At 43.3% G+C, this 24,844-nt stretch overlaps 1 protein-coding gene across 5 annotated transcripts in view; it reads right to left on the bottom strand.

Annotated features, from left to right (window-relative positions):
• Window positions 1-24,844, bottom strand: part of dennd6b (DENN/MADD domain containing 6B) — a 95,077-nt gene that overhangs the window by 52,418 nt on the left and 17,815 nt on the right. For all 5 annotated transcript variants that reach the window (XR_005944943.1, XM_041203652.1, XM_041203651.1 and 2 more), the window contains exons 4-6: window positions 24,034-24,146; window positions 20,184-20,264; window positions 13,718-13,823 (exon numbers count right to left, since the gene is read on the bottom strand). Coding sequence is in view for 4 of the 5 variants with exons in the window: in XM_041203652.1 (XP_041059586.1) it covers window positions 13,718-13,823; window positions 20,184-20,264; window positions 24,034-24,146 (300 nt within the window). In the remaining variant the exon portion in view is untranslated. The remainder of the gene's footprint in view (window positions 1-13,717; window positions 13,824-20,183; window positions 20,265-24,033; window positions 24,147-24,844) is intronic.

Genomic DNA, 24,844 nt, shown 5'->3' with positions numbered 1-24,844 from the left:
TTTTCTTTTCTCTCTGTGCTGAAAAAGTACAAACTGTTTTGGGTGATAGAAGAAAATAAAATGAACTGTAACCGAGGGGGATAAATCCTCAGATAAATCTTGGGGAACGGCAACATTCTATGGGTAGGCCCAAGGTATGGAAGCAGCAGGGAGGCCTAATCATATTAGGCAGAGTCTTGGTGTCGGTACTGACAAGCGCTTCCCAGTATCCACTAACACTAAGAGAGTTCTTTGAAGGTTGAGGCCAGCAGGACAAGATAGGGAAGGGTCAGCTCAAAGTCTCAGCTCTTCAAGCACTCACAGCTGGCCCAGGGTCTGAGTGCACCAGTATGTGGGAGCTTATGGAGAAATAGGGGTAAAGAGCAGGTGGGCTGCCAATAGCTAGCAAAATGGCACAAACATCACTTAATGCTAAAGTAAAAATCTTCTGCTTCAAAATGGACCCGAGGCAAGGTTGCAGTCTGTCTGCAGAAGGGTTGGGGGGTTGCATATGAGTAATGATGAAAATAACTTTCACAGTGTTCTGTATGTTTAACCTTTTGTAAGATTAAACATTTTACAAACTGAACCAAATCCCATTGTTCTTGCAGTTAGTTTAAACTAATGCCTGTGGCTTGGGGGGTGGGGGATGGGGGGTGGAGGGCAGGGGGTAGCATGGGGAGGAAGGATTTAAAGTAATTTGGCAGGTAAAAATCCAGTCAATCCATGCTGCCCCCCTTCCAAGGTCAGTATATCCTAAGGTGCAGTGCCCAGAACTGTACACAGTACTCCAAATGCAGAATCTACCTGATTAAAATTACATAGGCCACCAAATAGTGTGAAGCAGATCAAGGAGCAAGTTTGCAGGCACACTGCAATACTTTAAGAGTAGTGACAATTGCGGGATAAGGAACAAACAAAAGTGGAGGTACTCAAGTGGAGTGAATATGTATGAAAGAAATTTCTGTATAAACTCACACAACTCTACAGACTTAACCCCAACAGTATTTCTGTTCAAGAAAGGACAAAATGATATACCTCTGCCAGGATTTTGCCCTCATCATGCAGGCTTGGCAGATGCGAGCTGGAGCAGTCGGGAAGCTGACTGTCGCCTGCGATCGGGCTACAACCGGGATTTCACACTGGTGGACTAATTAAGGCCCGCACAGTGTGAAACGCTGTCTGCAGCGCTCAGCACTGCCTGTGTGGAGGGAACTGCCTCAGGGAGATGAAGATTTAAAAAATTAAAAACAAAGAATTTTAAAATGTTACAAATCATGCCCCCTCATGTGACTCTGTCGGGCAGGCATGCGCCCAACCCGATCGAGCAAAAATGACGGGTGATATTTCGGTCAGCAGGCGTGTGCAGGAGTCGGCAGTGCGCCCGCTGACAATTAACAGGCATATTAAGGCCATTAAACTTATAATTGAATTACATTTTTCACTGCCTGTCCAACCTTGGCAAAAAGGCCAAGCAGCCTTTGGATTTTTTAAGGAAACCTCAGCCACGGGCAGGATGAGGTTTCCAACAGCAATTAAAAATTAAATTAAAATGTTAACATTTAATTAATAACATGGCCCTGCTCAATTTTTAATTGCTGTTGGAAACCTCATCCTGCCCGTGGCTGAGGTTTCCTAAAAAATCCAAAGGCTGTTTGGCCTTTTTGCCAAGGTTGGACAGGCAGCAGAAAATGTAATTCAATTATAACTTTATTGGCCTTAATATGCCTGTTAATTGTCAGCGGGCGCACTGCCGACTCCCGCACACGCCCGCTGACCGAAACATCACACATCATTTTTGCTCGATCGGGTTGGGCGCATGCCTGCCCGACAAGCAAAAAATTCTGGCCCAGGTTACTAGAAGACTAGTCATTCTAACGTTCATAATGGAAAAGTTTCTGAACACCAATGTATGGAAGCATAGCAATACACAGGACTAAGAAAGAGCAATACAGTATACCTGGCCAATCTCAGTTTCCAGGAAATATCAAACACCTCTTACAAACATTTTCAATAGGTATTTAATCAACTCTCTCAAAATTGCTGATACAAGCTCCTTTGATATTGTTCCAGAAGGGAGAGGGGGGAGGAGTCTCAATGAGTGGGGGAAGGGGGTCCCAAGGGGGAGGGATTCCTTTCCAGGGAGCCGGGGGGAGGGATTCCATTCCCAGAGGGCTGGGGGGAGAGAGAGGGATTCCATTCCGGGGGGGTGGGGCAGTTAAAGAGGGATTTATTCCAGTGTGGGGGGGTCAAGAGGTGGGTGTGTCCAGGTTAACATGCCAGGGAGCATTCTGATGAGTCTATGACTGCCTCCTCAGGATGGAACTGAAGATGGGAGTGGTACGAGGGAATGGTGAGAAAGAACAAGGGCAGAGTGAGGCAGTAGGGTGGGAGGGTGAGGGTTCGACGGTAGCAATAGAAGGGATGGCGAGGGTGGTTGGTGGGGACTGGGAGTCAGACACGGGCCCTGGGGATGGGAAGGAGGATGTCAGGGAGGTTACTGTGGACAGAAATGCAGGTTGGCTCAGATGGACAACTGAAAGCTAACCCCAGCAGGCAGCACTGAAAATGCTCAGGACAGTGCGACGAATGTGATACAGGAAGGATCCGCATGCGTAGGAGAGTGCATGCACAAGGCTCCGAAAGGCCCTGTCACACAATTACTTCTCCCTCCAGAATCACTTGTTGGCCAACTGGCCCCTCTGGGGTGAGAGAGGACAAGGTTGAGGGGCTCACAAGTAAAGGAGACTTGGAGGGAGAGGACAGCCTCTAAGATTCCTGATGGATGACCTAGGGGTATCCAACTGCCACTCCTCCTCCCTTCAGGTGCCTGGGGGCCCCAGCCTGAGGGGAAAGAGCACCTGGAGGGACATCGAGGTGCCCTGTTTCCCTCTCACATTGCCACTGCAGGAACTCACCCATGGCTCCCATGACAGACTGTAGGTCTGCCCACATCTCCGGGCCTTTCTGGACCAGGGTCTCCAAGGCATCTGCCCATCCTCCCCATGGAGACCTCCATAACGCACGTGGGCACCACTTCATCAGAGGGCATGCGGACACACTCCTTCGACTCGGGTACCACTCTGTTGAAGGCTTCCAACAGCTCTGCGTGATGTTCCCATGCCTTCTGCTGACTCTCCCGGATGAGTTGGAAGGCCAAATCCGGAGGCTCGTCATCTGACTCAGACCTCACAGATGCCTCTTCCCCAGCTGTCCTCCGAGTGCCAGGGAGCTCAGCCGAACCTGCCTCTTCCTGCTGAGGACATGTGTCTGTGTGGTGACCACCAGACTGTGAACCCAAGCTTGCTCTAGATCTGGGTCCCACCAAGGTGTGTCTTTCTGTGCAGGTGGAGGGTGTACGTAAGCACTTTGAAGGGTCTTCCAGGCTGCTGATTTCCAGCTCTACAATGGAGGAGAAGTCCGCTTTGCTGGAGGTGAGGACATGGATGGAGCTGAGGGACTGGCTGGCTGACGGTGTTGGTCGCTTGGCAGAGCTCCCTGTGAACCAAAGTAGAGATAATTAGTGCATGGCAGCAGAGTCAAAAGCAGGAGAGGGATGATGTGGTACAGGATCCTCATGAGGATGTTCACCTCTGACCTCACTGTCAATGCAGGGACCGTCCATGTACTCGCCAGTCGGCACAATGACACAGTCCTCAAAGTGAGAAAAGGGGCTAATCTGGGCCACTCCAACCCCGATCTGGGAACTCTTCAGGCTGATGTGTGCAGGCTTCTCCTGCGTGGAAACAGATGGAGAGTGTGTGAGCATGACACATGGCACTACATGGAATGTTTGTGTGGTGAGCGGAGCCATGAATAGGATGAGCACCTGAGCTCGAGAGGATATGAGCCTGGTAGAGATGTGAGGCTGTGTGAGAGAGTTAGTGGAGTTGTCCCTTGTGGTGTGAGATCCCTGTGGATGTGATGGGTTTGACAGTGCGTGAGTTGAGAGTGAGTTATCCTAGCACAATGGATGAGACCATTCATCCTGCAGCAGCACTGGGTGGCTGTCCTCTTTCGCAAGGCATTGCCGCTGACCACCGCTGCCACTGCCTCCCATGCTGGATTGGTAATGCAACTGTCCATCCTGTGAACACAGCAGGCCTCCACGGCATTCAGTAGGCGCTCAAGGGATACGTCATTGAAGCAGGAGACTGCAGTCTTTTTGACTTTCGGGGCCATCCTGTCTTCTGTGCAGCAGTCGTGGGCTGGAAGCACTGAGAGATGTGCGCATGGCTGCACTTTAAGTATGGTGTCTGACACAATGAAGCAGCGAGGTGATGGCATGGCAGGCAATTGAGAGCCTACCAGCCATGGAAACGGCATGTTTCCCAGGAATGCATAATTAATGCGGCGGGTTTGGGATGATACGGTGTGAGAAGCTGCCATTGCGGCCGGCAGACAAAATGTTTTTTCCGCCCACTACCGCACTAATTGCAAATCTGGGACGATTCCGCCCTAAGTCTTTTCACCATCCCTATTCCACATTTGAGGCTATGTCCTGTTGTGCAACCTGTAAACATGTTAAGCATATTGATTTTTATCTTCTTTATCCCCTTGAGGATTTTGATCACTTAGAAAGACATGGGTTAATTAAAATCAGCACAAATTTCTAGATTGATAAATCTAATAGCTCCTGAAGGAATAACACTGTATTGATAACATGTTAGTCAATATTATGTAAAGGAGTTTTCAAAAGCTACTTAAAGTGACATTGCTGTTGCATAGAATGCTTATTGATAAAAATTAAATCGTGAGGTTTTAAAAAAAAATGTGGCAGCATGGATACGAAAATACAAAGGGAAAACAGCAAATGCTAAAATCACAAATTTAAAAGAAAATATTGGAAGTACACAGCAGGTATGTCAGCAAGAGAAAAGTTATGAAATTATGAAGTAGGTATCAGTACTATATATGCTGAGTGACTCACTGTTGATTTCCAGCATTCCATATTGGTTCTTTTTTTATTCATTTACAGGATGGGGGCTTGCTGGCTAGGCCAGCATTTATTGCCCATCCTTAGCTGGCAATAAGTTGCTTTCTTGAACCGCTGCAGTCCCTGTGGTGTGGGTACACCCACAGTGCTGTTAGGGAGGGAGTTTCAGGATTTTGACCCAGCAACAGTGATGGATTGGCGATATATTTCCAAATCAGGATGGTGAGTGACTTGGAGGGGAACTTCCAGGTGGTGGTGATCCCATGGCCAGGAATTTCCTGCTGGCGAGCAGGGGCCAGGGGGTGTAAAATGACGTGCAGTGACATCGGGTGGAACTCCCGACATCACCGCACCCCACTTAAATTTTCAGGTAGGTGGGGGCTCAGCAAAATCAGCTGTGCGCCCACCAGCCTGTCAATGGCCAATTGAGGCCATTGACAGAGTCATTTAAGTAATTAACCTTAAGGTTGGCAGGCAGGCCAGAAGCCCTAGTGAGCATTAGAAAAAACATGAAACCTCATCCAAAGGCAGGATGAGGTTTCATGTAGGTTTTTAAAAATTTATTTAAAGTGTTTTTAAAAGTTATGGACATGTCCCAGCTCATGTGGGGACATGTCAGGGGATTTTTTTTTCTCTATTTTTTATTGTAGAGCCAATCTCCCTGAGGCAGCACTTTGCCTCAGAAAGATGAGTGCGCCCTTTTGTGCACATGCGCGAAGGAGCACACTCTCTGCTGAGGGATCCCCCCCCCCGCCCACACAGGGAGCGCAGAGTGCTTCCCTGCGGACATCACGCTGTGCGGGCCTTAATTAGCCCGCCCACATAAAATGGCAGCGTGCCCTCAATCGGGGACGCCGGTTGGAGGTGCACCTCCGTGCATCTGCTCTTCAACTCTTCCCCCCCTAATTGGGGGGGGGGAATTCTGTCCCATGTGTCTGCTGCCCTTGTCCTTCTAGATGGTAGCGGTCGTGGGCTTGGAAGGTGCTGCCTAAAGAGCCTTGGTAAGTTTCTGCAATGCATCTTTTAGATAGTACACACCTGCCACTGTTCATTGGTGGTGCAGGGAATGAAGCTTTGTGAAAGGGTACCAATCAAGATGGCCACTTTGTCCTGGGTGGTGTCAATCTTAGAATGTTGTTGGAGCCAAACTCGTCCAGGCAAGTGGACAGTTTTCTATCAAATACTCCCAATTTGTGCCTTGGGGAGGTGGTGGCATAGTGGTATTGTCACTGGACCGGTACTCCAGAGACCTAAGGTAATGCTCTGGGGATCCAAGTTCAAATCTCCCCACACACAAGATAAGTTACCTAAAAAAACAAAAGGTCTTTTTTGGAAACAGCCTTTAGAAAACTTCATATCCATACTGTCATATTCCCTTTAATTATGGCCAATTTGGTTTACAATGCTGGATATTTAGAATGCCGGCAAGAAGTGTGTGACACAGGAATACTGATCAAAAGCAACACCATGACATGTTCAAGCAAGTGCTTACCCAGGGAGGGGAAAAATACATGTGAATGTCAAGGAAAAACTAGTGGTAGTGGAATTCCATTAGAGGGCTGGTGAGCATTTTCTAGACTTGTGCCTAAAAGTTCCAAATCAAGTTTCAAATAAGATGCCAGGTAAGTTGTAGCATGGTGAGGTTATGCATATTTTGGAAAGAAGCTGAGCAATCGGAAGATGTGGTTGACATTGGAACAATTAGACAAAAGAGTAGGATTAAGGTCTTGCAAAAGGAATTTGAAGAATTATACGTTAGTTTGAAAAGCAGCAAATCACACCACTCAAGGCAGTAATCTTCAGATTATTCCTGGGGTCATGCACTAGGCCAGTTAGAGAGAAGCATTTAGAAACATCAACATGTAGATTGCCAGTTAGTATAGAAAGGAGTGTTTCAGATTCATAGGGCAATGGCATAGGTTCTGGAGGACAGTAAGTTCCACAGAAAAGATGGGCTTCCTCTGAACAAAACCAGCATCAATGTCCATTTGGAGAATGTGGGAGGATTTAAATTAATGAAACAGAAAGGCACAAGTCTGAGTACTTAAGGAGGAGTTAGGAATAAGTAAGGTGAAGCAGCAAAACAATTGAAAATATCTGCTTCACCAAAAATATCTGCTATTCGCTGTGGGAAATGTTACTTTAACATTCACTTTTATTCTTCTGGTGATAATCTTCTGGTGATAATAAATGCCCAGTTACCCATAACCTGTCATCATTTTATGACCTCTATTATGTACCGCCCCATCCCCACCCCCCCCAATCATCTCTGTCCACATGAGAAACAATAATATTTTTTGAGCTTTTCTTCATAACTATTAACCTCTTATTCCCGGTCACATTCCCATTTCATAGTTCCAGCACTAACTCTATAATGTGGTAGTCAAAACAACACACAGTATTTTAACAATAGCCTAACCAATGTCATGGACAAATTCAAGATCACTTACTTATTCTTATATTCAATGCTCCATGTATATCTAGAATGTCTATTTAATGACACTTCTATGTTTAAAGATATAAATATCTGCATTCCAAATTCTGCAATTCTTTACTCTGTCCAAACTACATCTAACCCTAATCACCCATTCCGCCACACTGTTTATATCCTACTGCAATCGTCCTCAAAATTTACAATACCCTCTAATTTCACACTAAGGCACAGGCTATCACATATTTTAAAAAGGGAATTGGATAAGCATTTGAAAAAAAGACTATGGGCATAATTTTGCCCTTGATGGGCAGGCGGGCCCCACCGGCTCGGCGGTGGGCGGGCAACCGATCGCAGCCACTGAAATGGGCCCCGCTGCCATTTTAAGTGGGCGGGCCAATTAAGGTCCGCCCAGCGGGCCGCCTGATGGGATGCACCATGCGTTTCCTGTGCGGTGGGGGAGGGGGGATTCCCCAACTGTCAGTGTGCGCTCTTTCGCGCATGGGCAGGAAAGAGTGCACATCTCCCTGAGGCAAAGTGCTGCCTCAGGGAGATTGCTGAAAGGCCGGCAAATATAAAAAAAAGAAAAAGAAAAAATTCATTAACATGTCCCCCTCATGTGAAAATGTCACACGAGATGGGACATGTTAATGAAATAAACAAAAACTTTATTAAACGTTTTTAAGACCGCTATCAAACCTCATCCTGCCACTAGATGAGGTTTGTAAAAAAAAAAATCACCTAGCTTGCCCGTTGGGCCCATGCACCGAGGCTAAGTTCATATGGGCCCCTCAAAATCGTCGACGAATGGCAAGTTAAGGGCCTTAACGAGGCCTTTAATTAATGGCGGGTGTGTGTCCCAGTGCATAGCGCACCCGCCAACCAAAATATCATGGTGCCTCGCGCTGATGTCCGGACGCTCGCGCAACATCTGCACTCGACATTTTAAGCACTGGCGTGCGGGCTTCAGCACACCAGCCAGAAGATTCTGCCCTATGGGCTGAATTTTTCCCCCATCGCGGGGTGGGGGTGAGGATGATGGGCAGGTGCTTACAGGCACGCTTCCGATTGGCGCCCCCGAATGGAGGTGCGCCGCCATTTTACGTGGGCGGGCCAATTAAGGCCAACCCGGCGTGACGTCTGCACGGAAGCGCTTTGCACTCCTTGTGCGGGCGGGGTGAATCCCAAAATCGAGAGTCCGCTCTTTCGCACATGTGCACAAAAGAGCGCACTCATCTCCCTGAGGCTAAGTGCAGCCTCAGGGAGATCAGCTGTACATGTAAAAAAACACAAAAATAGAAAAGTGAAATTTCCCTTACATGGCCCCTCATGTGACAATGTCACATAAGTTGAGACATGTCCATAATTTTTACAAAATCTTTATTAAAATTTTTTAAAGCCTACATGAAACCTCGTCCCGCCATGGATGAGGTTTCATGTTTTTTCTAGTTCCCGCCGGGGCTCCTTTAGTTATTTAATTGACCCTATCAATGGCCTCAATTGGCCATTGACAGGTCGGTGGGCGCACAGCTGATCTCGCTGCGCTCCCGCCTTCCTGAAAATTTAAATCGGGTGCGGTGACGTTGGGAGTTCCTCCCCGACATCACCGCTCATCATTTTACGCGTCTGCAAGAGGGCCCCGCCCCTGCTCGCTGACTCATAAAATTCTACCCTATAAAACAAAATTGTATTAGAATAGTAGCACCAGACACAAGTCCTATCAGCCAAACAAGTTTTTCAGTGTTGTCATTTATGTGGTATCCCACTATATTGCTCAAGTCAAGTGGAGGTGTAGGAGATCAGGGTGGGGAATGAATGGCAGGCAAGGGCCAAGGATGGTCCTAAGGGCTAATGTCCTTTAGGGAAGGAAATCTGCCATCCTTACCCGATCTAGCCTGCATGTGACTCCAAGCAGACAGCAATGTGACTGATTCTTAAATGCCCCCTGAACTGGCCTAGCAAGCCACTCAGTGCAAGGGCAATCTGGAATGCGCAACAAATGCTGGCCTGGTCAGCAGCACCCAGATACCATGAAAAAAATAAAAAAAGATAGAAAGGAAGACTTGGGAACCAAGAACCAACCCCCAAGACCTAAAGCAGCAGATTACTACTGAAGCAGCACCTATGCTGATATTGTCTCAGAGGTAGATGCAAGCAAAGGAAAGAAGAGCTAGTTACCTAACAGGGTAAGTTAGGATTTGTCGCCTTATATTTTGCTGTTTCTCAGATTTTATGTGGACTTTCAAACAAGCATCTACAATTGCAGATAAGTAGGAGCACATTTTTTTCCTTATTATTTTATTTGTTTGGTATTTCTGTGAAACACAATTAGAAAACCAAAGCATGACAATGAACCAATCAGAAAAAATCTCCCCATGACATTCAATGGCATTAACATTGCTGAATCCCTCACCATCAAAATCTTGGGGGGGAGGGGGTTAGCATTGACCAGAAACTGAATTGGGGCAGCCATATAAATACTGTGGCTTCACGAGCAGTTCAGAGACTGGAAATTCTGAGGTGAGCAACTCAGCTCCTTACTCCCCAAAACCTGTCAACCAGCTACAAGGCACAAATCAGGAGTGTGATGGAGAACAAAAACAGAATTACCTGGAAAAACTCAGCAGGTCTGGCAGCATCGGCGGAGAAGAAAAGAGTTGTGATGGAGAACTCTCCAAATGCCTGGATGAGTACAGCCCCAACACCACTCAAGAAACCCGACACCATCCAGGACAAAGCAACTTGCTTCTTCAGCGACTGTCCATCATCTTAAACATCTACTCCCTCCACCACTGACACACAGTGGCAGCAGTGTGTACCATTTAAAAGATGCACTGCAACAACTCGCCAAGCTTCCTTTGACACAAGGTTCCAAACCTGCAATCTCTACTACCAAAAAGAACAAGAGCAACATGGAACACCACCAACTGCAAGCTCCCCTACAAGCCACACAACATCCTGACTTGAAACCATATTGCCACTCCTTCACTGTCATAGGGTCAAAAACCTGGAACTCCCTTCCTAACAACACTGTGGGTGTACACAGACCACATGGACTGCAGTGGTACTAAAAAGCAGCTCACCACCACCTACTCAAGGGCAATTGAGGATAGCCAACAAATGCTGGCCTTACTAGTGACGTTCACATCCAATGAACAAATACAGATGAAATTGTACATAGTACTCCAGATAATTTGTACAGGTCACTGGATTAATCCCTGGTTTGGTAGGATTATTTTATGAGGAGAGATTGAGAGACTGAGTCTGCATTCCCTAGAGTTTTGAAGAATGAGGGTGACTTCATTGAAACTTACAAAATTCTTACAGGGCGTGACAGGGTGGATGTAGAAAAGATGCTTCCCCTGGCTGATGAGTCTAAAACCAGGGGACATAATCTCAGAATAAGGGTAGGCTATTCTGGGCTGAGATGAGGAATAATTTTTTCACAGAGTGGTGAATCTTTGGAATTCTCTACACCAGAGGGCGGTGGAAGCTCAATCATTAAGCCTGTTCAAGGCAAAAATCAATAGATTTCTGGATACTAATGACATCAAGGGATAAGGGGATAGTAGGGGAAAAATGGCATTGAGGTAGACGATCACCATGGTCTGTTCGAATGGCAGAGCAGGGTCGATGGGCCGAATGGCGTGCTCCTGCTCCTATGTTCCTATGTTTAGAATGACTTCCTCGTTTTTTGTGTTGAATTGTATTGTTATAAAGACAAGAATCCCATATGCTTTCTTAACCACCTTATCATCTTGCACTGCCATCTTCAAAGATTTGTGAACATCTACCCCCAGGGTCCTTCTGTTCTTGCTCCCCACTCAGAACAGTACTATTTAGATTATACTGTCACCTTCCATTACTTTACTGATATTTGAGAGTAGAGTAGTGCATTGGTAACTGGCTTGGTTGGATTTGTCTATTTTTGTGCACAGGATATACCTGGGCAATTTTCCACGTTGTTAGATAGATGCCAGTGTTGTAGATATACTGGAATAGTTTGTTCTGGGGCACAACTCTTCGGTGGGGTTGTTGCCTTTTCTGTATCCAGTGCCTTCAGCCGTTTCTTAATATCACTTGCAGTGAATCAAATTGGCTAAAGACTGGCATCTGCTGGGGATAGGCTGGGGACCTCAGGAGGAAGCAGAGGTGGATCATCCACATGGCACTGCTTCAGCCTCATCTTTTACACTGATGTACTGGGCTTCCCCATCATTGAGGAGGGGATACTTGTGGAGCCTCCTCTTCTGCTAGTTGTTTAATTGTCCACCACCATTCACAACTGGATGTGACAGGAATGGAGAGCTTTGATCTGATATTTTGGTTGCGGGATTGCTTTGCTCTGAACATCACATGCTGCTTCCACTGAGCAATTCTGGGCACTACACTCTTGGAATTAGGTCAAGACCTTAGAGAGGATACAGAGATGGTTTACCAGGATTATACCAGGGATTAGGAATTTCAGTTACGTAGAGAGGTTGCAGAAACTGGGATTGTTCTCCTAACAGCACAGAGGATTAAGGGGATACCTAATAGGCATATTTAGAATTCCGCAGGATTTTGATAGAACAAGTACAGAAAAAGTATTCCCTCTGGTAAATGGCTCAGTAACCAGAGGTCGCAAATTTAAAATAGTTAGCAAAAGAACTAGAAGGGAAATTAAGAGTTTTTTCCCCCACACAAGGGATTGTTAACATCTTGAAAACACTATCTGAAACTGTGGTGGAATCAGATTCCTTACCAACTTTCACAAGGTAACTGGACGTGTACTTGAAGAGGTCTAATTTGCAGGGTTATAGAGAAAAGGCTGGCATGAGGGACGAAATTGGTCAGCTATTCCAAAGAGTCAGCCCAGGCATGTTGGGCCAAGGGCTTATGAGTAGCAAGATTCTGCGGCTCTAAATTGTAATGGAAAAATTAGAATTTTAAACCAAAACATACTTGAACAGAAAATATGCTAGTGTCTGAAAATTTCCAGAAAGGCAGTGTCTAAAAATGTTCAAAAGCTAATATGCCTCCACCCAGTGACTAAATTGTGCAATAACAACGTGACAACTATACATCAGCAGCTTCCATTAAAGATGTGAATGTAGGGAATTTATAATGGCAAAGTTGACATAAAATTGTGACAATAAATTGATAATAAGAAGTAAGGTATTGTAGATGAGAAATGCATGCAGTTAAGATTTTTAGTAGATTAAAAACTTCAAGATTGCAGATAATCCAAAAGTAGGAGACAAGTCAAATAATGAAGAATACAAAGCTGATCAAGGAAATTCTGTAAATTTCTGTAGGATAGGTTATATCTAGCTGAATTTTTCTGATGAGGTCACAAACATGAAGCACAGTAGAGCACCTATAGATGTTGTCTATAAAAGGCATTTGTTACGGTTCTGCGAAAACAAAAGCACATAAAATTGGAGGTAACCTTGTGACATGGGTTGGTTAATTGTTGTAAGTTAGGATCCAGAATATGGACATAAAGGAAATGTACTCTGATTGGTGGAATGTAACAAGTGGTGTTTCCCAGGCACCTGAACAGGGATGTCTGCTTTTCGTAATAAAAAAATGAATTGGGTGAAAGAAGAGAGTTAGATTTCCAAGTTAACAAATAAAACCAACTTAAGAAACACAATAAACTGTGTAGATGAAAGCAGGAAATTACAAAGGGACACACAGACTATGTGAATGGGCAAAACTATAGGAGATGAGGTTCAATGTGGAGAATTGTGAAATCAGCCCTTTTGATTCAAGACAAATATTTATATTTTCTAAATGACAAGCAACTAGAACCTGTGAAGGAACAAAGGATTTGGGTGTCCATGAGCACAGCTAATGGAAAAGGACAAAAAAATATAATCAGGAAGGTTAATGGAATACTGACCTCTATCTTAAAGGGACTGGGATACAAAAGTGACTAAATTATGCTTCAGTTGTATAGAGCCTTGCCCAGACTCCATGTGGAGTACTGTGTTCAATATAGACACTGTGCATTCGAAAGGATATATCGCCCTTGGAGAGATGAAGGATTGTGGATTGCATATTCTTCAGAATAGCCAAGGGCTTAAAGGGTTAAATTATGAAGACTGGTTGCAAAAAAACTTAGTTTGGAGGGTATTTAGGTGCGCTCCTAGAGAGAAAAAGGATTGGAGGTTTTAGTGAAAAGGCTGTCTCTGTGATCTTACTGTCTTTTTAAATTCCTACAAGTTACTTGCCCTTAGAAACTTAAATGGGGTAATGTGAATTTTCTATATGCTAAGTTTGAACATAAAATAATATGTCTCTGGAAGGACAGACACATTAATTTTATGTGGGTATTCTGAGTTTGCTGCTTGTCACAATTGTAACATTCCTAGAAATGCTCTAACCTGCCTCTAGACAAGGCTCCAGTTTCTCAAAGTATTCAGGTGCAACCAGTTGCAGCAGAGAATGGAAGAGGTTCACAAAAGGAAGTCGAGAAATCAGCACCAGCGACTGGAAGAAAAAAACAGAAAGAAGAATAATATGATGCAAATCGAAACTATATCTAGTTTTGACTTATTTTAATGAAATCTAACTTGCTATGTTCTGTGCAGTACCTTTAAACATTAGATGTCACAGGTTCCTGTCTAACAGTCAGCTGTTATAGCTCAAATTAAAGCCTCTTAGAAGGTGGATTATGGAGAATAAGCGTTAACCTTTATATGGTGTGCCTCTGATGTGAGTGGTATTGTTGTATTTTGGTAAGGCTGGCTGCTGCTGAGTGCACTCCTTCTAGCAATCAGAAAAATTAACCTAGAATGGAACAACTGCAATCATGACAGCACCTCTCAGCTCTGTGGCTTTTACCAGCAAGAAAACAAGAGCAGCAACATCATGGGAACTCACACCATTTCTAAATTACCCTCCAAGTACACACCATGCTGACTTGGGCATACATCACTGTTGCTGGATCAGAACCTTGAAATTCGTGACCTAATGCTTTCACAAGGACTGCACTGATTTAAGATGGTAGCCCACCATCACCTTCCATGAGTAACCAGGGATAAGCAATAAAGATGATCTTGCCTGCACCATCCACCTCCTGAGAATAAATTTAGAAAAACATCAACATTCATTTGAAATTTCATTTAAAAAGAAAATTGAACTTGAACTCAGCTGTGGCTGTAAATCTCGCATTATTTTCATTCTCCATTGCAAGCTGTCATTACATATAGCCAAGTCTCCAAGAAAGCAAATGTCACCGCAGCAGAATGATTTGGGGTAATCTTTGAAATTAGAGAAGATAATTCTGCAGGAGAACTGTTAAACTGCATGTATCAAAACATTCCTTCTGGCCTACATTTTCTAATTTTTAAGTGTAAGATACAGTACTTACTTTTAGCCCTTAACTAGCTAAAAGTAAACCAGCGTTCCATTCAACTGAAAGTTACCTGCTCCTTGATAAGCTGCCGAAGAAAATGGTAAACTTCCAACAGAACAAAATGCCAATGTTACTAATGGAATATTTAATAATCTACCATTTGATCTAGTGTATGCCTACTTGCGAGACTTGCGTTACAATTTGGACTTCCTATTTGGACTTCCTTCTAGTGCTAGAAAGAGGACATGGGAGGCAGTGTAAATTCCAAATGTGTTAACTTGACAAATGGACAACCTGTAGCAAATACTTGCAATGGCAACAACATCTCAGAAGACGACGACAATCATAAAATACACCATGAAACCGTGGAGCTAGTGCCTGCAGGGTAAGGGGGGGAAGAGCGCAATGATGCAGAAGTGTATTAGTAATCCTATAAATAGGACAGATGAATTTGGAGAGAATCCTAAATGGTATAACAGATCCCAAAAACCAGGTAAGGGATATAACAGAGTGGATGCAAACAATTTTGGATAAAAAAGTGAAACGAACATAAGTTATGGTTTACAATGGAACCGATCACCTTGGAAGGAACATAATTCAAGTCTTGCAAAAGGGCTTATTTACAGGAATTAGGTGAAGACTGAAGTGAGGGACCTCAGGGTAGGATTTAGTGCGAATGTCATATGCCAGTTTTGGAATGGTAAGAAAATGGAGCACATGTGTGACTGGAGAAATTATGTAGGAGGGAAAGTTTCAAATTTATGGGGCATTAACACTAGTTCTGGGACACAAGTGACTTGTACAGGATGGGCAGCCTTCATCTGCACAGAAAATGAGACCAATGACCTTGCTGGGTGAGTAACTAGTGCTGTTTGAGAAATTTTAAACTATTACGGCAAGCAGACGTGAAAAAACAAAACAAGGAATCAGAGAGGAAGTTAAGAAATTCAAGAGTTGTAGGCAAGTTAAACAAGTTTATGATCTGTCTATCAGGCATCACTCCCCCACATACATCAAGTAATACAGACATCACTTAAATCTTTGACCCGAGCAAGGACGTAATCCAGAAAGTACCAGTGCTTTGATTTAGAATGATTCTATGTGGTTTTATATTTGTCCTTCTGAGGAAAGAGGGTTTTTGTTCTATTGGGCAGAATCTTTGGCTCGGCGAGCAGGGGCGGGACCCGCTCACCAAGGCATAAAATGACACAGGCTGACCTCGGGCATGCACCACAACGTCACTGCGCGCCATTCAGATTTTCAGTTCAGCAGGTGCACACCCGAGTCGGCTGCACGCCCGCCGAACTGTCAAAGGCCTAATAAGGCCATTTAACAATCAATTAAATCATTGAACCAATCTGCCTGTCCAACCTTAAGGCGGCCTTCATATTTCTCATGGAACCTCATCCACGGGCAGGATGAGGTTTCATGAATGTTTTTAAAGTGTTGGAAAAAATTTTATTTACATTAACGGACATGTCCCAGTTCATGTGATAGTTTCACATGAGGGGACATGTCCTTAAAATTTTTTCTCTCTTTATTCAATGTTTTATACATGAAACTAATCTTCCTGAGGCACAGAGGTGCAAAAGAGCGCACTCCCCGACTCAGCCTACTCCCCCCGCCAGTACAGGGAGCGCTCAGCGCTTCCGGGCTGCCAATTAAGGCCCGCCCATGTAAAATGGCGTAGCCCAGCCAATTGGGGCCGCCGATCGGCTGTATGCCTTCCCTAGCCTGCCCCCACACAACCCCCCCACCGACAGGGAGAAAATTCTCCCCACTGAGTTGTAGGCAAGATAAAGGAGCAAAACAGGTGCATTAAAGAACAAAATATATAATTGAAAGCTCATGATACTTCATCTACAGCTCAACCATAACCAATATGCCACCATGATCAACGCTTATCCTCTGAAGGAAAAGTTCTATTCTGACTTTGCTGAAGTCTCACTGCCACTTCAAAAGAAGAATAGATCATCCTTCTAGGGGGCCAGGGTTGGTCATAACTCTGATATCTGGAGTGGAATCTTTGGGAAAAACTAGGTGGGCTCAGCATGGCCTCAACATAATAAGCACCCTCTTGCTCCAAATGGACAAATATAAAACCACATGGAGCCATCCTAAATCAAAGCATTGTCACTTCCTGGATTACATCCATGCTTGGGTCAAAGATCTAAGTGATGTCTGTATTATTTGATCAATGCAGGAGAGTGTTGCTTGCTAGACAAATCATAAACTTGATCAATTGGTGATCAACATCCACCTAGCACCAAAGCCCAGAAGTCTAAGGGAAGATGATCAATGTCTCACCCCTAAAGCAGCCTAATTAGAGGGGAATTCCAAATGCAGCTCACAACCAATCTGGAAAATCTTCACAAATCCAAGTCAACTCTAGAACAGTGGAATCAAATAAAGTTAACTGTACTATACTCCTGTGTCCAGACCACTGAGTTTGTTAATTGTCATCGCCAGGACTGGTTCAATGAAAACGATGCTGAAATATGTGACCTCCTAGAATAAAAATGAGCAGCCTTCATTGCTGGGCAGTACAACCCAAGGTCACAAGTTAAGGAGGCAGTGTTACAACAGCTCAAGGCTGATGCCCAAAGACAAATCTGGAAGATAAAGGACCTGTGGTGGGAAGAAAAAGCACAAGAGATTCAACAATATGCTGATCATCATGACATGCAAAGCTTTTTTGAAACCACCAGGGCCATCGACAGACTAAGGTCAAATGGGCAAAATCCCCTTCGTTCACAGGGTAGTGTTTCTCTTCTTGAAGGTGACAATGCCATCCATCAGCGCTGGAAAGAACATTTTAAACAACTTCTCAAACATGAATCCACAGTAGCACCTAATATTCTCCAGGTTATCCCCCAACACTCTGTGGTAGATTCCATGGGTGAACCATTATTGATGGGAGAATTGCAACAAGCAATCAAATGGATGAAAAACAACAAAGCCTGCAACTTTGATGGTACTCCAGCTGAGGTCTTCAAAGCTGGTGGGCCTTAGCTCACATCAAGACTCCAAGCACTCATCTTACGTATTTGGGTGGAAAAAGTACTCAGCCCTCCACAAACACCCCCTCACCAACTCCCCCCGACTCCAGGGATTGTAACTGTCTTCACAAAGGGAAATAAATCATGCTGTGTAAATCCTCCCAGAGACTGAGTGTGGCTTTAGAGCTTCTGGAGGAACCTCTGACATGGTCTTTGCTGCCAGGCGAATCCAAGAAAAATGTCCACAACACCACCAGCAACTCTTAACTGTGCTCATTAACCTGATCAAAGCATCTGACTCAGTAAGTTGCGAGGCTCTGTGGATAATACCCCAAAGATTTGGATGCCTAAGAAACTTCATGACAATTCTACAATTGCCTCATGATGGTATAACTGCAACTGTCTTGAGTGGGAGATGCAAGGCTGTGTGATAGCCCCCATACTATTTACAATCTACCTGACAGTGGCTATTCACCACAAAAAAGATCAACTGACCTCTGGTGTCAGTATTACATAGCACCTAGATGGAAAACTATCTAATCTCAGTCACTTCTGTGTCAAAACTAAACTGACAATCACAGATGTACATGATCTACAGTTTGTGGATGACAGCAGTGTCATTGACAACTCTGCACCAGATTTGCAAGCCACTATCATCTCTTCAATTCTGCATACAAGAAACTCTGTCTGTCCTTGAATGTTGCCAAAACCAAACTCTCATTAATCCACAATGGTCAGCCAAATATTCCACCTCCCATTTCTGTTGAAGACTCTGAAATATGTTGAGTACTTCCCATACCTTGGCAGCCACCTCTTTCAATAGGCCATCAGTGAACAGGAGAAGTAACATTGGATCAGCTGCACCAGCTTAGCCTTCTGTAAACTATGGCAGCGAATGTTTGACAACAAAGACATCCGCAAGTCCTAATGTACAGAGCAGTTGTCATCACATGCTAATTTAGAAAGCATTCCTGGATGCATTAGAGAAATCCAACCTTTTTAATTTACATTAATTTTGCCCCAAAATTTCCTTGGACAATTATTATTTAGGGCACTGCTGTTGCTGCATTTTTCTAATTTGTCTGTGTATCTCTTCCTGTATCACCTTTCTCCTATTTACTGATGATAAATAAGTAATCATGGAGGTGAGTGGAACTTACGGAGATTCTCTGGTTTCAATTTACCTGGGTTTGGCTGGAAAAGATAGTTGCAGTTTGGACCTTGTGTGGTTTATAGCTCACTAAGAGATAGCCAGATGGTTAGCTAGGGTTGCGCTCTAAGCAGAGCAAAAAACTAACTTCATTATTCACTGCGTGGGATGCGGGTGAGGCTTAATCTCAGTTTGAATTCTGTGAAGGAACAGAGGCCGGAAGTTTGCCTAATTTGAAGCTAGTGGGAAAATCTACAACGGGCCTCCAGAGTCTTGTAGCAAAAGAAAGTAATCAGCCAAATTAACTGTGAAGTATTAAGAAGTTAACCAGAACAAGGGGCTGAGGTATCCAGAGTCAAGTGATGGTAAATGAAAGCTTTACCACTGAGAATAGCTGGAGACGAGGAGAATTCTCCAGAGGGCTGTGGCATACTTATGGGTGGCCCCTGCAGAAGTAAATAACTTTAAGTTTAAAGTATCTTATAATAGAATTCTTGGGGAAAGAAGTAAATCTGAGTGCATAACATGCATAGTTATAAACTATATTGTTAAGTTAATGGTGCTTAATTTTAATTAATTCTTTTATAAACAACTAAGTTGTCCTTTGTTGAAAAAAAGTGAAATCTTGTGGCTTAGTTCTGTTGGATAAAACAAGGTATTCGGATTTCTACTTAAATGTTAACAGTCCCCAACTGGATTGTAGCAAGTGTGGCAAGTAGGTTGAAGAATATCCAGGCAAACTGACTAAAATGTAACTAGGCTCAATATAAAAACAGCTTTTAAAAAACCATCAACTGCATCCATCAAATCTCCTACTGGAACTGCACATGATGTACAAAAGCTCCAATTTACAAGGGGCACCATGACAAATTTTGTTGCTTGCTGACTACAGCCAAACTCCTCCACAGGCATGGTACTACTAGTGACTGTCACAGAAAAGCTCTGCACTGCATCTCAATTGGTAATGTTCACTTTCTGCCAAAAATTGTGCATTATCAATTAGAAAATCCGTTGTGCAGAATTCATTATATAAGACAATTGTGCATTCCCTGTGTTAGGAACACATAACAAAGTTGAATGTTTGCACTCTAAGTGTTATGGCAGAATAATTAAATCAAAAAGAAATAGTTTCCTGTTGCTGTTCAGTAAGGCAAACTGTTGATCTGAGCACAAGGTTTCTCTCCAATTCAATAAGGCAGTCTAATAAATCACAGAACTTACTGTTTTTCTTCATTAGTATAATGAGGCAGGCAAACTTCTCAAACTTAAATGTTTTTGTCAAATTGTTGACTCTGACCAATGCACAAACCAGTCTGTTTCATACTATAAACAAGACAGATTACCTTTTGAAAATACCCTCGTTTAACTGTACTATCTTTGACTTGTCGGAAGTAGACAAATCCATAATAATGTGCTCGATCCCGCTGAAAAAAAATAATTTGAATAAGTTAACATACAAAACATATCATGGAATTATAAAATCTTATAGGACAGAAGAATGCCATTCAGCCCATCTACATTTGCTTCTTTCACCAACCTAGGATGCACTAATACCAGATAAATAGACTTATCAACTTATAGTAATGCTAACCTTTTATTACATCTTCTCTATTAATTTTTATCCTCTTCATAACTTTCCTCTCCTCTTTTACTGTAATTTTCACATCATAGGCTTCCTTTTTGAAGACAAATGAAAATTACCTGTACTCATTTAATTACTGAATCATGTCCTCTGTCTATATATGAAGATTTTCCCTTGGGTCCTTAATAGGTCCAACTTCTTTCCTAGCTAACCACTTACACTTCAAGTGTACATAAAATACTTTAGGTTCAAATTAACATTGCCTGCTAATCTTTTCTCATAACCTGTCTTTGTCTCCCATATTAAGATTTTTAATTCTTTCCTGTTTTTACAAAATCACAGAGTGCAGAAGAGGCCCTTCGGCCCATCAAGCCTGCACCAATACATGAGAAACACCTGACCTACCTACCTAATCCCATTTACCAACACTTGGCCCATAGCCTTCAATGTTATGACGTGCCAAGTGCTCATCCAAGTACTTTTTAAAGTTGTGAGGCAACCCGCCTCCCCTACCCTCCCAGGTAATGCATTCCAGACCATCACCACCCTCTGGGTAAAAAAGATTTTCCTCGCATTACCCCCTAAACCTCCTGCCCCTCACCTTGAATTTATGTCCCCTCATGAATGACCCATCAACGAAGAGGAACAGCTGCTCCCTATCCACACCCCTGATAATCTTGTTCATCTCGATCAGGTCGCCCCTCAGTCTTTTCTGCTCCAACAAAAACAGTCCAAGTCTATCCAACTTCTCTTCATAACTTAAATATTTCATCCCAGGCAACATCCTGGTGAATCTCCTCTGCACCCCCTCCGGTGCAATCACATCCTTCCTATAATTAGGTGACCAGAACTGCACACAGTACTCCAGCTGCGGCCTCACCAAGGTTCAATACAACTCCAACATGACCTCCCTACTTTTGTAATCTATGCCTCGATTGATAAAGGCAAGTGTCCCATATGCATTTTTCACCACCCCACTAACATGCCCCTCCACCTTCAGAGATCTATGGACACACATGCCAAGGTCCCTTTGTTCCTCAGAACGTCCTAGTGTCATGTCACTCATTGAAAATTTCCTTCTCAAATTACTCCTTCCAAAGTGTATCACCTCACACTTTTCAGGGTTAAATTCCATCTGCCACTTATCTGCCCATTTGACCATCCTGTCTATATCTTCCTGTAGCCCAAGATACCCAACCTCGCTGTTAACCACCCAGCCAATCTTTGTGTCACCCGCAAACTTACTAATCCTACCCCCCACATAGTCATCTATGGTGTTTATATAAATGACAAATAATAGGGGACCCAGCACAGATCCTTGTGGTACGCCACTGGACACTGATTTACAGTCACTAAAGTTTTCCTTAATCTTCCTGATTATTAACGGAATTTTGCTCCAAACCTTTATCACAAGCTGTGTTTTCTGTTTTATTTGAACTTTTATTTCCTTTGTCAACCAGGAATATGCCTAGTTCTTGCCTGAACTCTCTTCCCCGAACGCTTTCCATTGTTCCATTACTGCTTTACCCTAGAATCACTTGTTCCAATCTGTCAGACCTGTTAAGTAGTTAACAGCACTTTCTGATTTTAATAGTGGTAGCTTCCCTGTTGGCCAGGAGACATACTGATCGAGAATGTGGTCCTGTACACATAACAGGAACTCATCTCTTTCTCTAACCTTAGCACCAGGTTTTTCCCAGCTTATACTAGGCAATTACATACTAAAGGTCTCCTAATATTACTTCTCTATTTTTGTTATATGCCTTTGAAATTTGCCAACAAATTTGCTCATCCATCCCCTTCTCACTATTGGGAGCTCTACATTTTAAAAACCTTCCAGCAAACTAACAGCTCCCTCTCTGTTCCTTAGTTGAACCCAATTAGGTTCAGCCCTAGAACTATCTAATATATCTTTTCTAGTTATAACATTAACATCTTTAATCAATACAATCACGACCTTTTCCCATTTACTTTCTCTATCAATCCTGAATACTTGAGAATTTGGAATATTAAAAAACCCCATTCCACCCTTGTGTAAGCCATGTCTCCACTATTACAAACACATCATAATCCCAAGTGGCAATCTGTGCCTACAGCCCACCAACCTAGTTAGTCACACTACTGACATTGATGTAGACACAACTTAATACCTCCTTTGTCACTTTTACTACTTTCCTCAATCTGCTGAGATTTTTGGGATAGTTCCAATTTTACTGCTGTTGATACCTCCATCCTCTGATCTCACTGCTGCTCCTTGCTGCTATTTTGTGGTTTCATTCCCCACCCCTGCAAAATTATTTTAAACCCTCCTCAACAGTACCAGTTAACCAGTCCCAACAAGAACATCGGACCAACTCTGTTTAAGGTCAACCCATCCATTTTGTACAGGTGCCCTTTACCCCAGAACTGGTCACAATGCCCCAAAATTCTGAAATCTTCCAACACTTCTGAAACCTGCAACACTTCTGTGGCCACACATTTACCTGCACAATCCTCTTATTTCTATACTGACTAGCAATGCACTGGGAGTAATCCTGAGATTTTTTTAAAAAATCTTTTTCCTAGCTCCTGAAATTCTGCCTGAGGACCTCAACACTTTTTCTACAGGTCCAACATGGGTCACCACCTCTTAACTGTTTCCTTCCACTTACAACTGTTTGATGATATCTGTTACCTTGGCACCAAGGAGGCAACATAATATTCAGGAACCACAATTAGCAGTTACAGAAAAGCTTGTCTGTACACCTAATTATTGAATCCCCTATGAGTACTCCTCTATTTCTACTCTTTCCTTTTCTCATACACAGTCAAATCTCTTGCGGTGCCTAGCTCCAAGTTTAAGCCACTGCTACAGTTCTTAGCACCTATCACTCTGCACTGAATTCCCACTCTCACCAAATTCCTGTTGCCAATCTGTTTAGCAAGCTATTCCATTTAGTAGATTCTCCCAGCCTTTTGCACACTTAAGAATTGGGGAACATCTAGGAAACAGCAACAAGTTTAGTCAGGGGAGGGTCTTAAAGGAGACTGAGGTAGAGTATTAGGGAAAGAATTCATAGAGCATAGCCAAGGGGGCTAAAGGTGCAACCACCAAAAATGGGGCAAAGGGAGCATGGGCCAAATTCAGAAGAATAGTCAGTTCCAGGTGCAAGATGTAGTTGCAATGCAGGAGGAGGTTACAGAAAACACAAATAGGAAGGAGCAAAGCTATAAGAGATTAAGAAGAAAATGGATAACTATTCCTGAAAAAAATTGAAAGAGAATGTAAAAAGTGCAGGCAAATTAGAATTCGATTAAGTGGAAAAAGAACAAACTAGCATTTATATTGTAGGGACAGGTGAAAGGAAGATAGGAGAAAGGTGTGTAATAGATAAAAATAATGCATAACAAGTAGATGAAACAAGAAGTAGCCTCAAAGTTGTCTTTTGAATTTTGAGGAATAATTTAAGGTCTACGTTTCATGTACTGAATTATGAATAATGTTTTGCACCAGAACTAGTACAAGATCATTCTGAACTGCAACAGTACATGCTTTAACATTTATTTTGACTGGCTGTTTAATTGTTGATAAATAGATGTTAAAAATTTAATTAATTAAATTTAAAATACACCTGAAGAACAACTGGCGCATCTCGATTGTACTTCTCTTCATCTTCATCCATGGATAGCTTGTGCCCCACTGTCTTTCGGATTCGAAAGCTGAATTGTGTGTCTCCAAGGCAACCTATAGCAAAAACAAAAACAGCTTGCAGTCACTTAATGCCTGTAAGATAAAAGGCATCCCAAAGTGCTTCAAAAATTGAAATACCTTGGGAAATAGGTCACTAAGGAATGCCTTAGGTTTTGTTACTAATTACAGGGACAAGTGATGGGATGGGGGTACACAAAAGGCTAATGTCTGAGGACTGAACAGTGCAGGAAGGGGATATGCTTGATGAGCTTGCAGAGAAATGGCGAGACCAGAACAAGAGGGAGTTGAAAACAAGAGCAAGGACTTTAAATGTAATGTACTAGGAAGCAGGGAGCCACTTTTGGGTGGGACAGTACGTGGTGACTGGATTTTGAACAAATTGGTACTTAGTATCATTTTGGCTCAGTGGAAGCAAATTCATCTTCAAGTCAGAAAGTTGTAAATTTGGGCCTGAGCCCTGGACTTGAGCACGTAATGCAGTAATGAGGCAGTGCTGCATTGCCAATGGTGCAGTCTTGCAGATGGGACACTAATTCAGAATCCTGTTCGAGTGGATGCAAAGGATCCCATGACACTTTTTGATCAGCAGGGAGTTCTCCCAGTGTCCTAGTCAACATTCAATTAATAGCACCAAAAACTGATTATCTATTCATTTAACCCATCGGTTGTTTGTGGAATGTTGCTATATGTAAATTAGGAGATTGAGCATGAAATGCTTTGGAACATCCCAG

The sequence above is a fragment of the Carcharodon carcharias genome, chromosome 13 (genome assembly GCF_017639515.1).
Source record: "Carcharodon carcharias isolate sCarCar2 chromosome 13, sCarCar2.pri, whole genome shotgun sequence".
In the NCBI taxonomy this organism is placed as follows: Eukaryota; Metazoa; Chordata; class Chondrichthyes; order Lamniformes; family Lamnidae; genus Carcharodon; species Carcharodon carcharias.
This window is presented reverse-complemented; position numbering and strand designations above follow the sequence as displayed.